This window comes from Ovis canadensis, chromosome 1, assembly GCF_042477335.2.
Source record: "Ovis canadensis isolate MfBH-ARS-UI-01 breed Bighorn chromosome 1, ARS-UI_OviCan_v2, whole genome shotgun sequence".
In the NCBI taxonomy this organism is placed as follows: domain Eukaryota; kingdom Metazoa; phylum Chordata; class Mammalia; order Artiodactyla; family Bovidae; genus Ovis; species Ovis canadensis.
In genome coordinates this window covers 64,610,024-64,627,067 of record NC_091245.1, presented here as the reverse complement: position 1 = coordinate 64,627,067, position 17,044 = coordinate 64,610,024, and the positions used below count along the sequence as shown (strand labels likewise).

At 38.7% G+C, this 17,044-nt stretch overlaps 1 protein-coding gene and 1 long non-coding RNA gene across 6 annotated transcripts in view; one reads left to right on the top strand and one right to left on the bottom strand.

Annotated features, from left to right (window-relative positions):
- Positions 1 to 12,325, top strand: part of LOC138443747 (uncharacterized) — a 93,961-nt gene extending 81,636 nt beyond the window's left edge. For 2 of the 5 annotated variants that reach the window (XR_011258297.1, XR_011258294.1), the window contains one exon: positions 10,709 to 12,201. This is a non-coding gene — a long non-coding RNA (uncharacterized lncRNA). Of the gene's footprint in view, positions 1 to 10,704 lie in introns of all 5 variants that reach the window. The other 3 variants (XR_011258290.1, XR_011258293.1, XR_011258296.1) reach the window with 3 other exon arrangements.
- The window catches only part of LOC138443702 (calcium-activated chloride channel regulator 1-like), a 30,362-nt gene continuing 25,528 nt past the window's right edge, over positions 12,211 to 17,044 (bottom strand). The window contains exon 16 of the mRNA XM_069596569.1: positions 12,211 to 16,336. Within this exon, the coding sequence (XP_069452670.1) occupies positions 15,996 to 16,336 (341 nt within the window). The 3' untranslated portion in view covers positions 12,211 to 15,995. The remainder of the gene's footprint in view (positions 16,337 to 17,044) is intronic.

The window sequence follows — 17,044 nt, the reverse complement described above, 5'->3', positions numbered from 1 at the left end:
ACCTGCAAGAGATTTTCCATGAGTAACAAGGTGAAGAGTTTATTAGCATTTCCTCTTCCCTGGGTCACATTCTGTTGTCAGCAATGCTGATGCTACCCTCTACTTGAACTATAGTAAACAACCATTTACCACTCACATTTTAGGAATGTGAATGTTGTGACAACAAAACAGTCATTGACAGATATTAATCACTTGCTGAGTGAAGAAGGATAAAAACTACAGAGAAACAATAGAACCCAAATGACAGATGAGACTGAGGGATGGTCAGGACCTCATTGACATACCTGTGATCATGCTGTAGACAGGCTTCCCTAAATAATTTCTCAAAGCAAATGAATGCAAGCACATATAACCTCTGTATTCCCAGTGCCTAGTGCTGAGTTGACAGACTTGAAGGCTTTCTTACCATCTAATTGTAATTAAATGACTAATTTGTCTTTCCTCCAGCACAAGATTATAAATTCTGTGAGGGCATGGATCACATTTGCCTTGTTTACCTTCGTTGCTCAGGATCCACTGCACATAAGTAGATACTTAGCAAATATGTGAAAATGAAATGATAGGAAATCAGGAGCTAATGGAAGAATGACTGAGCTTTTACCATGTGCCAGGCATTTTGATAGGTGCTTATACATTGCTATACATACTTCATTTTTATTTCCCATGACTACTCTGAGAGATATAAATTAATATCATAATTTTACAGTTAAGAAAACTGGGAAGGACAGCTTATAGGGTTGATTAGCTATTATTTGCTAGGTTCTATGCTAGACAATTTACATATATTATCTGTATTTAGATCTTCAAAATACCCTGGGGTGTTTTTCTCCATACATAACAAGTTTACATAAAAAGAAAAAAACTGGCATGTGATTAGTAAAAATGATGCTAATGTTCAGGTACATATCTTCTGATTACAAATTGAATACACAAAAGTAAATCTTCACTGAATGAATTATGGATCATTAGTTCTTGTTAATTAATTTATTGATTCATGGATGTTTAAATAGTCCCTAAAACTCCTATGAAAAGCAGCTTTGCCAGTAGCACTTATAGTAAACAAAAATAACTTCAAGATCATTTTTTTTTGAAAAATCAAAATTTGTATTTGAAAATCTCTTCTAAAATTGACCTCAGTTTCCACTTATAGCTTGTATCACATATAAGTTATCTCTGACATAATTTTTAAATAATAATCCAAGAAAATTCTTCATAAGAACTTTAAGTAATATACTCAAGTATTTTAAAAGGTTCATTTTTATATGTATCTTGCTGAAACTAATTTTACTTCCTTTTTAAGTGAAAAATACAAGAATAATTGATTTTTAAACTTTATTCCTTATTTTACTAAATTGAATCCTGCCTCTGTATTCAATGTTTTTCTGTAAATAAAGCTAGACTTTAAAAGACTAATTTTAATAGCATTGCAGGCAGACTCTTTACTCTTTGAGCCACCAGTGTCAAGAATCAATCTCAGATTCAGAGCAGAATTTTAAAATATTGGTCAGTTCAATTCAGTTCAGTTCAGTCACTCAGTTATGTCCGACTCTTTGTGACCCCACGGACTGTAGCATGCCAGGCCTCCCTGTCCATCACCAACTCCCGGAGTTTGCTAAGACTCATGTCCATCTAGTCGGTGATGCCATCCAACCATCTCATTCTCTGTCATCCCCTTCTCCTCCTGCCTTCAACCTTTCCCAGCATCAGGGTCTTTTCAAATGAGTCAATCCTTGCATTAGGTGGCCAAAGTATTGGAGTTTCAGCTTCAGCATCAGTCCTTCCAATGAATATTCAGGACTGATTTCCTTTAGGATAGATTGGTTGGATCTCATTACAGTCCAAGGGACTCTCAAGAGTCTTCTCCAACACCACAGCTCAAAAGCATCAATTCTTCAGCGTTCAGCTTTCTTCACAGTCCAACTCTCACATCCATACATGACTACTGGAAAAAGCATAGCTTTGACTAGACAGACCTTGTTGGCCAAGAAATATCTGTGCTTTTTAATATGCTGTCTAGGTTGGTCATAACTTCTCTTCCAAGGAGAAAGCCTCTTTTAATTTCATGGCTGCAATCACCATCTGCAGTGATTTTGGAGCCCAGAAAAATAAATTCTGACACTGTTTCCACTGTTTCCCCATCTATTTCCCATGAAGTGATGGGACCAGATCCCCTTTTCTTAGACAGCATATTAAAAAGCAGAGAGATCACTTTGTCCATAAAGGTCCATCTAGTCAAGGCTATGGTTTTTCCAGTGGTCTAGCATGGATGTGGGAGTTGGACTATAAAGAAAGCTGAGCACAGAAGAATTGATGCTTTTGAACTGTGGTGTTGGAGAAGACTCTTGAGAGTCCCTTGGACTGCAAGGAGATCCAACCAGTCCATCATAAAGGAGATCAGTCCTGGGTGTTCTTTGGAAGGACTGATGTTGAAGCTGAAACTCCAATACTTTGGCCACCTGATGCGAAGAGCTGACTCATTTGAAAAGACCCTGATGCTGGGAAGGATTGAGGGCAGGAGGAGAAAGGGACGACAGAGGATAAGATGGTTGGATGGCATCACCGACTCAATGGACATAGGTTTGGGAGGACTCTGGGAGTTGGTGATGGACAGGGAGGCCTGGTGTGCTGCGATTCATGGGGTCGCAAAGAGTCAGACACTACTGAGTGCCTGAACTGAACTGAATTATTCCTTTAATTTTCATTTTTATAACCTACTATTACCTTGCCAAGAAAAGACCCTATTTTAAAAGCAAACTTCACATATATTTTTTATACTTTTTGTGATTTTTTTTTTAATATTGTATTTTTGAGAATCCAACCTCTACTCTAGATTTTTAATCTTTGCTTTTTGGTATTTGTTATCAATATTGTACCTTTAAGAATCCAATCTTCAGTACCCATTTTTACTAAGGAGTGTGATTACTGGCTTGATTACTCTCTCCCCTTTTTGACTCTCCTTTTTCTCCCCCAGGTCACCTCTATCTCCTCTCTCCCCTTTTCTTCTCTACCCAACTCTGTGAATCTCTGTGTGTGTTGCAGGCTGTGGAGAACACTTAGGGAACTTATTACTGCCTAGATCTGTCTCTCTCCTTTTGATTCCCCCTTTTCTCCTCCACCTCTATCTCCTTCCTCCCTCTTTTCTTCTCCATGTAACTCTGTAAACCTCTCTGGGTGTCCCTCACTGTGGAGAATCTTTTTACCATTAACCTAGATGTTTTATCATTGGTGCTGTATGGATGGTAAATTACTGTAAGAATAAGACTGAAAACCAGAGGCAGGAGGCTTAAGCCCAAAACCTGAGAACACCAGAGAACTCCTGACTCCAGGGAACATTAATCGATAAGAGACCATCCAAAAGCCTCCATACCTACACTGGAATTAAGCATCACCCAAGAGCCCACAAGTTCTAGAGCAAGATATACCATGTCCATCTCCAGCAATGCGGGAACATAGCCCTGAGGTTTAATATTCAGGCTGCCCAAAGTCACACCAAACCCATAGACATTTCAAAACTCACTGGACACATCATTACACTCTAGAGAGAAGAAATTCAGCTCCAACCACCAGAACACTGACACAAGCTTCCCTAACCAGGAAACCTTGACAAGCCACTCATCCAACCCCACCCATAGGGAGGAACCTCCACAATAAAGAGGAACCACAAACTGCCAGAATACAGAAAGGCCACCCCAAACACAGTAATCTAAACAAGATGAAAAGGCAGAGAAATACTCAGTGGGTAAAGGAACATGATAAATGTCCACCAAACCAAACAAAAGAGGTGGAGATAATGAGTCTTCTGAAAAAGGATTCAGAATAGTGATAGTAAAAATGATCCAAAATCTTGAAAACAAAATGGAGTTACAGAGAATTAGCCTGGAGACAATGATTGAGAACATGCAAGAAATGTTTAACAAGGACCTAGAAGAAATAAAAAAGAGTCAATTAATAATGAATAATGCAATAATTGAGATCAAAAACACTGGAGGGAATCATCAGTAGAATAACAGAGGCAGAAGATAAGATAAGTGAGGTAGAAGATAGAATGGTAAAAATAAATGAAGCAGAGAGGAAAAAAGAAAAAAACATGAAAGAAATGAGGACAACCTCAGGGACCTCTGCGAAAATGTTAAATGCCCCAACATTTGAATCATAGGAGTCCCAGAAGAAGACATGAAGAAAGGCCATGAGAAAATACTTAGGAGATAATAGTTGAAAACTTCCCCCAAATGGGGAAGGAAATAGTCACCCAAGTCCAAGAAACCCAGAGAGTCCCAAACAGGATAAACCCAAGGCAAAACACCTCAAGACACATATTAATCAAATTAACAAAGATCGAATACAAAGAATAAATATTAAAAGTAGCAAGAGAAAAACAACAGATAACACACAAGGAGATTCCCATAAGGATAACAGCTGATCTTTCAATACAAACTCTTCAGGCCAGAAGGGAATGGCAGGACATACTTAAAGTGATGAAAGAGAAAAAACTACAACCTAGATTACTGTACCCAGCAAGGATCTCATTCAGATATGAAGGAGAAATCAAAAGCTTTACAGACAAGCAAAAGCTGAGAGAATTCAGCCCCACCAAACCAGCTCTTCAACAAATGCTAAAGGATCTTCTCTAGAAAGGAAACACAGTAAGGGTGTATAAACTCGAAACCAAAACAACAAAGTAAATGGCAGTAATATCATACTTATCAATAATTACCTTAAATGTAAATGGGTTGAATGCCCCAATCAAAAGACAAGGACTGGCTGAATGGATACAAAAATAAGACCCCTATATATGCTGCTACAAGAGACCCACCTCAAAACAAGGGACACATACAGACTGAAAGTGAAGGGCTGGAAGAAGATATTTCATGGAAATGGAGACAAAAAGAAAGCAGGAGTAGCAATATTCATATCAGATAAAATAGACTTTAAAGGCCATGAAAAGAGATGAAGAAGGACACTACACGATGATCAAAGGATCAATTCAAGAAGAAAATATCACAATTATAAATATATATGCACCCAACACAGGAGCACCATAATATGTAAGGAAAATGCTAACACGTATGAAAGGGGAAATTAACAATAACACAATAATAGTGGGAACTTTAATACCCCACTCACACCTATGGATAGATCAACTAAACACAAAGTTAAGGAAACACAAACTTTAAATGATACAATGGACCAGTTCAGTTCAGTCACTCAGTCGTGTCTGACTCTTTTTTTTTTTTTCATGTCTGACTCTTTGCGACCCCATGAACTACAGCACGCCAGGCCTCCCTCTCCATCACCAACTCCTGGACTTTACCCAAACTCATGTCCATTGAGTCAGCGATGCTATCTAACCATCTCATCCTCTGTCGTCTCCTTCTCCTCCTGCCTTCAATCTTTCTTAACATCAGAGTCCTTTCAAATGAGTCAGCTCTTTGGACAGGTGGCCAAAGTATTGGAGTTTCAGCTTCAACATCAGTCCTTCCAATGAACACCCAGGACTAATTTCCTTTAAGATGGAAGGATCTTAAAGGTTGGATCTCTTTGCAGTCCAAGGGACTTTCAAGAGTCTTCTCCAACACCACAGTTCAAAAGCACCAATTCTTCACTCAGCTTTCTTTATAGTCCAACTCTCACATCCATACATGACTACTGGAAAAACCATAGCCTTGACTAGATGGACCTTTGATGACAAAGTAATGTCTCTGCTTTTTAATATGCTGTCTAAGTTGGTCATAACTTTCCTTCAAAGGAGTAAGAGTCTTTTAATTTCATAGCTGCAATCACCATCTGCAGTAATTTTGGAGCCAAGAAAAATAAAGTCAGCACTGTTTCCACTATTTTCCCATCTATTTGCCATGAACTGATGGGACTGCATGCCATGATCTTAGTTTTCTGAATATTGAGCTTTAAGCCAATTTTTTCACTCTCTTTCACTTTCATCAAGAGGCTCTTTAGTTCTTCACTTTCTGTCATAAGGGTGGTATCATCTGCATTTCTGAGGTTATTGATATTTTTCCCAGCAATCTTGATTCCAGCTTGTGCCTCATCCAGCCCGATGTTTCTCAGGATGTACTCTGCATATAAGTTAAATAAGCAGGGTGACAATATACTGCCTTGACGTACTCCTTTTCCTATTTGGAACGAGTCTGTTGTTCCATGTCCAGTTCCACCTGTTGCTTCCTGACCTGCATACAGGTTTCTCAAGAGGCAGGCCAGGTGGTCTGGTATTCCCATCTCTTTCAGAATTTTCCACAGTTTATTGTGATCCACACAGTCAAAGGTTTTGGCATAGTCAATAAAGCAGAAATAGCTGTTTTTCTGGAACTCACTTGCTTTTTCCATGATCCAGCAGGTGTCGGCAATTTGATCTCTGGTTCCTCTGCCTTTTCTAAAACCAGCTTGAACATCTGGAATTTCATGGTTCATGTATGGCTGAATGTTACAATGGACCAGTTAGACCTAATTGGTATTTTCACCCCCAAACAATGAATTTCTGCTTTTTCTCAAGTGTACACAGAACTTTCTCCAGGATAGATCCCATCCTGGGCCATAAATCTAGCCTTGGTAGATTCAAAAAAATTGAAATCATTCCAAGCATCTTTTCTGACCACAATGCAGAAAGATTAGATGTCAACTACAGGATAAAAGCTGGTTTTAGAAATGGATCATCATAGTCAACAAAAGAGTCCAAAATGCAGTACTTGGATGCAATCTTAAAAACAACAACATGATCTCTGTTCATTTCCAAGGCAAACCATTCAATATCACGGTAATCCAAGTCTATACCCCAACCAGTAACGTGGAAGAAACTAAGCTGAACAGTTCTATGAAGACCTACAAGACGTTCTAGAACTAACACCCCCAAAAGATGTCCTTTTCATTATAGGGGACTGGATGGAAAAGTAAGAAGTCAAGAAAGACCTGGTTAACAGGCAAATTTGGTCTTGGAGTACAGAACGAAGCAGGGCAAAGGCTAATAGAGTTCTGTCAAGAGAACACGCTGGTAATAGCAAACACCCTTTTCCAACAACACAAGACTCTACACATGGACATCACCAGATGGCCAACACTGAAATCAGATAGATTATATCCTTTGCAGCCAAAGATGGAGAAACTCTATACAGTCAGCAAAAACAGGACTGGGAGCTGACTGTGGCTCAGATCATGATCTCCTTAGTGACAAATTCAGACTGAAATTGAAGAAAGTGGAGAAAACCACTAGACCATTCAGGTATGACATAAATCCCTTATGACTATATAGTGGAAGTACGAAATAGATTTAAGGGATTAGATCTGATAGACAGAGTGCCTGATGAACTATGGATGGAGGTTTGTGACATTGTACAGGAGATAGGAATCAGGAAAGTCCGGAAGGAAAAGAAATTTTAAAAAGCAAAATGGCTATCAGAGGAGGCTTTACAGATAGCTGTGAAAAGAAGAGAAGTGAAAAGCAAAGGAGAAAAGGAAAGATATAAGCATCTGAATGTAGAGTTCCAAAGAATAGCAAGGAGAGATAAGAAAGCTTTCCTCGGTGAATAATGCAAAGAAAGAGAGGAAAACAATAAAATGGGAAAGACTAAAGATCTCTTCAAGAAGAATAGAGATACCAAGGAAACATTTCATACAAAGATGGGCTCAATAAAGGACAGGAATTGTAGGGACCTAACAGAAGCAGAAGATATTAAGAAGAGGTGGCAAGAATACACAGAAGAACTGTACAAAAAAGATCTTCACGATTCAGATAATCAAGATGGTGTGATCACTTACCTAGATCCAGACATCCTGGAATGTGAAGTCAAATGGTCCTTAGGAAGCATCACTATGAATAGAGCTAATGGAGGTGATGGAATTCCGGTTGAGCTATTTCAATTCCTTAAAGATGATGCTGTGTAAGTGCTGCACTCAATATGCCAGCAAATATAGAAAACTCAGCAGTGGCCACAGGACTGCAAAAGGTCAGTTTTCATTCCAATCCCAAAGAAAGGCAATGCCAAAGTATGCTCAAACTACCACACAGTTGCACTCATCTCACACACTGGTAAAGTAATGCTTAAAATTCTCCAAGCCAGGCTTCAGCAATACGTTAGCCATGAACTTCCAGATGTTCAAGCTGGTTTTAGAAAAGGCAGAGGAACTAGATATCAAATTGCCAACATCCGATGGATCATTGATTCATTGTGCCTGATTCCAGCACAAGCTGGAATCAAGATTGCTGGGAGAAATAACAATAATTTCAGATATGCAGATGATACCACCCTATGGGAGAAAGTGAAGAAGAGCTAAAGAGCCTCTTGATGAAAGTGGAAAAGGAGAGTGAAAACATTGACTTAAAACTCAATGTTCAGAAAACTAAGATCATGGCATCTGGTCCCATTACTTCATGTCAAATAGATGGGGAAACAGTGGAAAGAGTGGCTGCCTTTATTTTTCTGGGCTCCAAAATCACTGCAGATGGTGATTGCACCCATGAAATTAAAAGACTCCTTGGAAGGAAGATTATGACCAACCTAGACAGCATATTGAAAAGCAGAGACAGTACTTTCTCAACAAATGTCCGTCTAGTCAAGGCTATGGTTTTTCCAGTGGTCTAGTATGGATGTGAGAGTTGGACTATTAAAAAAAGCTGAGTGCAGAAGAATTGATGCTTTTGAACTGTGGTGTTGGAGAAGACTCTTGAAAGTTCCTTGGACTGAGGGAAATCAAACCAGTCCATCCTAAAGGAAATTAGTCCTGGATTTTCATTGTAAAGACCATCGTTGAAGCTGAAACTCCAATACTTTGGCCACCTGATGCAAAAAGACCTTGATGCTGGGAAAGATTGTGGGCAGGAGGAGAAGGGGACGACAGAGGATGAAATGGTTGGATGGCATCACTGGCTCAATGGACATGGGTTTGGGTGGACTCCGGGAGTTGGCGATGAACCAGGAGGCTTGGCGTGCTGTAGTTCATTGGGGGTAAAGACTTAGACACGACTGAGTGAATGAACTGAACGTGAAATGACTATTAAAAATTCCATCATATGGAGGCTAAACAATACGCTTCTGAATAACCAACAAATCACAGAAGAAATCAGAAAAGAAACCAAAATGCATCAGTTCAGTTCACTTCAGTCACTCAGTTGTGTCCGACTCTTTGCGACCCCATGAATCACAGCACGCCAGGCTTCCCTGTCCATCACCAATTCCCAGAGTTCACCCAAACTTATGTGCATCGAGTCAGTGATGCCATCCAGGCATCTCGTCCTCTGTCATCCCCTTCTCCTCCTGCCCCCAATCCCTCCCAGCATCAGGGTCTTTTCCAATGAGTCAACTCTTCTCATGAGGTGGCCAAAGTATTGGAGTTTCAGCCTCAACATCAGTCCTTCCAATGAACACCCAGGACCAGTCTCCTTTCGAATGGACAGATTGGATCTCCTTGCAGTCCAAGGGACTCACAAAAGTCTTCTCCAGCATCACAGTTCAAAAGCATCAATTCTTTGGTGCTCAGCTTTCTTCACAGTCCAACTCTCACATCCATACATGACCACTGAAAAAACCATAGCCTTGACTAGATGGACCTTTGTTAGCAAAGTAGTATCTCTGCTTTTTAATATGCTATCTAGGTTGGTCATAACTTTCCTTCCAAGGAGTAAGCGTCTTTTAATTTCATGGGTGCAATCACCATCTGCAGTGATTTTGGAGCCCCACAAAGTAAAGTCTGGCAGTGCTTCCACTGTTTCCCCATCTATTTGCCATGAAGTGATGGGACCAGATGCCATAATCTTAGTTTTCTGAATGTTGAGCTTTAAGCCAAACTTTTCACTCTCTTCTTTCACTTTCAAGAGGCTTTTTGGTTCCTCTTCACTTTCTGCCATAAGGGTGGTGTCATCTGCATATCTGAGGTTATTGATATTTCTCCAGGCAATCTTGATTCCAGCTTGTGCTTCTTCCAGCTCATCTTTCCTCATGATGTGCTCTGCATATAAATTAAACAAGCAGAGTGATAATGTAAACCTTGATGTACTCCTTTTCCTATTTGGAACCAGTCTGTTTTTCCATGTCCAGTTCTAACTGTTGCTTCCTGACTTGCATATAGGTTTCTCAAGAGGCAGGTCAGATGGTCTGTTATTCCCATCTCTTTCAGAATTTTCCAACACTGAAATCAGATTGATTATATTATATTGATTGATGAAACTGGAGCCTATTATACAGAGTGAAGTAAGAAAGAAAAGTGCCAATACAGTATACTAACACATATATATGGAATTTAGAAAGATGGTAACGATAACCCAATATGCAGGACAGTGAAAGAGACACAGATGTATAGAATGGTCTTTTGGACTTTGTAGGAGAAAGAGAGGGTGGGATCATCTGTGAGAATAGCATTGAAACTTGTAAATTATCATACATGAAACAGATCGCCAGTCCAGGTTTGATGCATGATACAGGGTGCTCAGGGCTGGTGCACTGGGATGACCCAGAGGGATGGGATGGGGAGGGAGGAGGGAGGGGGATTCAAGATGGGGAACACATGTACACCCATGGCTGATTCATGTCAATGTACAGCAAAACCCACTACAATATTGTAAAGTAATTAGCCTCCAATTAAAATAAATAAATTTTTAAAAGGTGAGAAAAATTAAACTAATTGTTGCTTATTATTATATAGTTATTTCTATTTTATTACTTATTACTTATTGTTTTATTTTTTATTTATTGTTCGTCTAAGACAGGGTCCTCGCAATTCCACATAAGGACATTCTTTGCTCTTCCACAATTGTCACCATTGCCTACTTCCATGTTTCAGTTGGCTTTGAAGGCAACATGGAGAAGATTGAGCTACATTTCCCAGAAACCACAAGACTTTGGTTTGAGTTGGTCAAATAAATACATGTTAAAATTTGGAAGGCAGAAGTAAAACAACAGCCATCACTGGCTGAAAGGGAGAGGTGACAGGAGACAGTAAGAAGGAAAACAAATGGAAATGGACGGGCACCCTTACTCTTCCCTACTCCATGTCCAACTCTTCTTCCTGAATGCTGGCTTTGCTCACCTATCATGATCCCTGACCCGCAACAAGACACTTAGTGAAGAACTCACACAGGCGGATTCCAGGGATAAATTCAACTTGGTCAGAGTATGTTATTATTTTTTACATATTCCTCTGGTTTTGGTATGTTACTGTATTATGATTTTTTCCCGACTTTTCCAAATGTATCGTATAGCTTCCTCCTTTCAGACATTCAAAGAGTTTTTGAAATATCCTGTCTGTAAACAAAGGATTTTCCTCTAATATAACTGATGTTCTGTCTGTCTCTTTCTCCTTCAGAAACGAAAGTCACACTAGTGCTATATTAAAGCTTAATTTACATTTTATTAAGTAGTTTATAGATTCTATTGACACAATAGTTTCCTGAAATGCTGTGTGTTGATTGAGATCACTATTATTAAGTGGTTAGTTTTCATTGTATCAAATTCTTACAATATCATGTGTACATAATAGCTTATGGATTTTTTTGATGTAATTTGTCAAATTTGAATACCTTTGATGTTATGGAAATGTTTATTAATTTGTTTCACAAACATTTATTACATATCTATAATCTATCAACTACTATTCTAGATGCTGAGGATGTAGCAGTCAAAACAAATCCCTGCCTTGATGGAGCATTTTGCTCATATCCTTCGGATATAAGTATGGTCTCAGAATATAAATGGGTCTTTAGTGACGTTCTACAATTCATACAGAAGAAAATTATTCTTGTTGTCTAATAGTCATTCTATGCCTAGAGTCAAGGCTTTGATAGATGACTTTTAATCAATGATAAAAAACAAATTTGAGCTCTTTATTACTTGGACCATATTTCATTGAAAAATTATTACTTATTACTATAAGTCTTTTTTGATTACAGTTTGTATTTATATGAAGTATTCATTTATAATAAGAATGAAATGTAAATAATTCTACCATAAAATTATTTCTGTTTTGGGCTCATAAATATTTTTCAAATGGCTTGAATAAACTTTGATTTTGTTAATATACTGAATGAATTTGTAGCACACTTTGAAAATGTTTCTTAAAAGTTCCTCCAATAACTAGGGAGTTCCCTAGCGGCCTAATAGTTAGGGTTTGGCACTTTCACTGGCATGGCCTGGCTTCAGTTCCTGTTGGGGAACTAAGATCCTGCTAGCCATATGCCATGGCAAAAAAAAAAAAAAAAAAAAAGCCAGCAAGTAGAAATAAGCATTTTATTTTATGATGGGTTAATAAATGGATTTTTAAAATATAAGGAATGGTATGTTCATTTTGCTTTAATAATTAGAACTAATAAACTGAAGTACTTAGAAAATTTATGACTTTCATACATTCACTTGTACATTTCAAAGAGTTATATAATACACAATGAGTATAGCAGATGTCCCTTTATGGATCATTGCCTTGTTGGGGTGAAGGGGCTTGTATAACTCAATGAAGCTATGAGCCATGCTGTGCAGAGCCACCCAAGATGGGTGGGTCATAGTGAAGAATTCTGACAAAATGTAGTGCATTGAAGGAGGGGATGGCAAACCACTCGAGTATTCTTGCAATGAGAACCCATGAGCAGTATGAAAAGGATATAACACCAAAGAGGAGCCCCCTAGGTTGGAGTGAGTGAATGAGAGAGTGAAAGTCGCTCAGTTGTGTCTGACTCTTGGCAACCCCATGGACTGTCCATGGAATTCTCCCAGGCCATAATACTGGAGTGGATAGCCTTTCCCTTCTCCAGGGGATCTTCCCAATCTAGGGATCAAACCCAGGTCTCCCACATTGCAGGCAGATTCTTAGCCTGCTGAGCCACAAGGGAAGACCAAGAATACTGGAGTGAGTAGCCTATTCCTTCTTCACAGGATCTTCCCAACCCAGGAGTCGAACTGGGCTCTCCTGCATTGCAGGCGGATTCTTTGCCAACTGAGCTATCAGGGTTGGAAGAACATATACTGCCAGGGAAGAACACAGTGCAATTATGAATAGCTGCAGAAAGAATGAAGTAGCTGAGTCAAGCAGAAACAATATTCAACTGTGGAGGTGTCTGGTAGTGAAAGAAAAGTCTGATGCTGTGAAGAACAGTATTGCATAGGAACCTGGAATATTAGGTCCATGAATCAAGGTAAATTGGATGTAGTCAAACAGGAGTTGGCAAGAGTGAGCACTGACATATTAGGAATCAGTGAACTACAATGGATGGAAATGGGTGAATTTAATTCAGATGACTGTTACATCTACTACTATGGGAAAGAATCCCTTAGAAGAAATGGAGTGGACCTCATAGTCAACAAAAGAGTATGAAATGCAGTACTTGGATGCAATCTCAAAAATAATAGAATGATTTCAGTTTGTTTCCAGGGCAGACCATTCAATGTCATAGTAATCCAAGTCTGTGCCCCAGCCACTGATGCAGAAGCAGCTGAAATTGATTGGTTCTGTGAAGACCTACAACACCTTCTAGAACTAACAACAAAAAGATGTCCTTTTCATCATCAGGAATTGTAATGCAAAAGTAGGAAGTCAAGAAATACCTGGAGGAATAGGCAAGTTTGTCCTTGAGTACAAAATGAAGCTGGGCAAAGGCTAATAGAGTTTTGTCAAGAGAACACACTGGGCATAGCAACACACAGCAACACATAGCACACACACCCTCTTCCAACAACACAAGAGACGACTCTATACATGGACATCACTAGATGGTCCATACCAAAATCAGATTAATTATATTCTTTGCAGCTGAAGATGGAGAAGCTCTATACAGTCAGCAAAAACAAGACCATGAGCTGTCTGTGGCTCAGATCATGAGCTCCTTACTGCAAAATTCAGGCTTAAATTGAAGAAAGTAGGGAAAACCACTATGCCATTCATGTATGACCTAAATCAAATCCCTTATACAAGTGGAGGTGATGAATAGAATCAAGGGATTAGGTCTGATAGACAGAGTACCTGAAAAATTATGGAGGGAGGTTCATTGTAACATTGTACAGGAGGTAGTGACCAAAATCATCCTCAAGAAAAAGATATGGAAGAAGGCAAAGTGGTTGTCTGAGGAGGCCTTAAAAATAGCTGAGGAAAGAACAGAAGCAGAAGGCAAAGGAGAAAGGGAAAGATATACCCAGCTGAATGCAGAGTTCAAGAGAATAGTGAGAGTTAAGAAGCCCTTCTTCAATGAACAATGCAAATAAATAGAGAAAAACTATAGAATAGGAAAGACTAGAGATCTCTTCAAGAAATTTGGAGAATACCAAGGGAACATTTCATGTGAGAATGGGCACGATAAAGGACAGAAACAGTAAGGACCTAACAGAGGCAGAAGAGATTAAGAAGAGGTGACAAGAATACACAGAAGACCCATACAAAAAAGATCTGAATGACCTGGATGACCATGATAGTGTGGTCACTCACCTAGAGCCAGACACCTTGGAGTGTGACGTCAAGTGGTCCTTAGCAAGCATTACTACAAACTAAGCTAGTGGAGGTGATGCAATTCCAGCTGAGCTATTTAAAATCCTAAGAGATGATGCTGTTAAAGTCCTGCACTCAGTATGCCAGCAAATTTGGAAAACTCAGCAGTGGTCACAGGACTGAACAAGAGCAGTTTTCATTCCAACCCCAAAGAAGGGCAATGCCAAAGGATGTTCAAACTACTGTACAATTGTGCTCATTTTATATGCTAATAAGATTATGCTCAAAATCCTTCAAGCTAGGCTTCAGCAGGGTGTGAACCATGAACTTCCAGATGTTCAAGCTAGATTTAGAAAAGGCAGAGGATCAAGAGATCAGATTGCCCACATTGCTGGATCATAGAGAAAGCAAGGGGATTCCAGAAAAGTATCTATTTTTGCTTCATTGACTATGCTAAAGGCTTTGACTGTGTGGATCACAACAAACTGTGGCATATTCTTAAAGAGATGGGAATTCCAGAGTACGTTACCTATGTCCTGAGAAACCTGTATATTGGTCAAGAAGCAACAGTTAGAACTGAACATGGAACAACTGACTGTTTCAAAATTGGAAAATAAGTACAACAAGGCTGTATACCATCACTCTGCTTATTTAACTTCTTTGCAGAGTACATCATGTGAAATGCCAGGCTGTATGACACAAGCTGGAATCAAGATTTTGGGGAGACATATCAACAACCTCAGATATGTAGATGATACCACTCTGATGGCAGAAAATGAAGAGGAACTCAAGAGCCCCTTGATGCAGGTGAAGGAGGAAGGTGAGCTTGAAACTGGCTTGAAACTCAACATTCAAAAAACTAAGATCATGGCATCTGGTTCCATCACTTTGTGACAAATAGATGGGAAAGTGAAACAGTGACAGATTTTCTTTCTTGGACTCCAAAATCACTGCCTTTTGTGGCTGAAGTCATGAAATTAACAGAACCTTTCTCCTTGGAAGGAAAGCTATGATAAACCTAGACAGTGTATTAAAAAGCAGAGACATCACTTTGCCAGTAAAGATACATTTAGTCAAAGCTATGGTTTTTCCAGTAGTCATGCATAGATGCATTGGGCTATAAAGAAGGCTGAATACCAAAGTACTGATTCTTTCGAACTGTGGTGCTGGAGAAGACACTAGAGTGTCCCTTGGACTCTAAGATCAAACCAGTCAATCCTAAAGAAAAATCAACCCTGGATATTCATTTGAAGAACTGTTGCTGAAAACTCCAATATTTTGTCCACCTGATGCCAAGAGCCGATTCATTGAAAAAGATCCCAATGCTGGGAAAGATTGAAGGTAAAAGGAGAAGAGGACAGCAGAGGATGAGACAGTTAGATAGCATTACTGACTCAAATGAACATGAATCTGAGCAAGCTCTGGGAGTTGGTGATGGACAGGGAAACCTGGCATGCTGCAGTCCTGGGGTCGCTAAGAGATGGACACAATGTAGCAACTGAACAACAAGAAAATAGCAAATTAAATCCTAAATAAATGTGTACCAACTATGTATAACATTAGTTATCAGTGCTGACACAATTCCTAGTTTAAAATATAGAGAAAATCATTGGTAATCCAAAAATTGCCAAACTGATTGCAGAAATCTTGGTACCCAGAGCATGGACACTGTCTTCTGGTAGAGGAATAAACTTGATTGCTTGTACAATGTGAGAAACCTCTGAGATGAGATTGGCTTCATTGATGGCTTGGACTGCAATATAGAATTTGGTGCCATTTTCTACTCTAAAATGTTCTGGCTTAAATTCAAAATTTTCTTTTGAGCCGGCCTCCTTAGGTATTAGATTAGAAGTATTCACTAAAGTCGCATTGTCAAAATCTTCTTGGAGATCCATGAAACTCTTACTTATTCTTATAACGTAGCGGTTGGCTGGAAAATAAATAGATATTTCATGTATGTTAGGATCACTAGAATGCCTTATTGCTATCACATCAGTTTATATTTAGGGGTCCATCCGGAATGCACACTGTTTTTTTTTTTGTCTGGTTATTCCATTTTCTTTAAGAACACATATATGAACAGTTTTATATCTAGTTATCTAATCACAAAGAATTTAATGCAGAATTGTATATTAATAAAAATGGAATCTAGATTTAAAAATAGAAATATGAAGAACTGAGTCTACTTTTGATTTAGAACAAGGAACACAATAATGTTTGAGTATAGTAATGACATTCAGTAACAGTCAATACCGTTTGTCTGTATTATTTTTCATTAAGCTGAGAAAGGGAGTACTAGGATGTATGAGTAGGAAAGCAGATAAGTAGAGTGGGAGCCAGGGATAAAGACAAAGAGCAAAGGAAGGCAGAGAATTTAGAATGTGTACTAAAAATTAAACATGTTTAGGAGCTAGGCAGACTTTAATTTGCACCTTAGTTCTACTTTCTAGCTGTAACAAAGAAAAATCTAATTAATCTTTCCTACCTTAGTTTTCTAATCTGTAAAAAAGAGAATCAGTCATTCAATTCAACAAATGTTTATGGAATTTTATATATGAATATTATATAATATAATGTATAATAATACATGAAAAGTGTTTAGCACAATGTCTGGAACTTAATAAATGTTTGAAATATT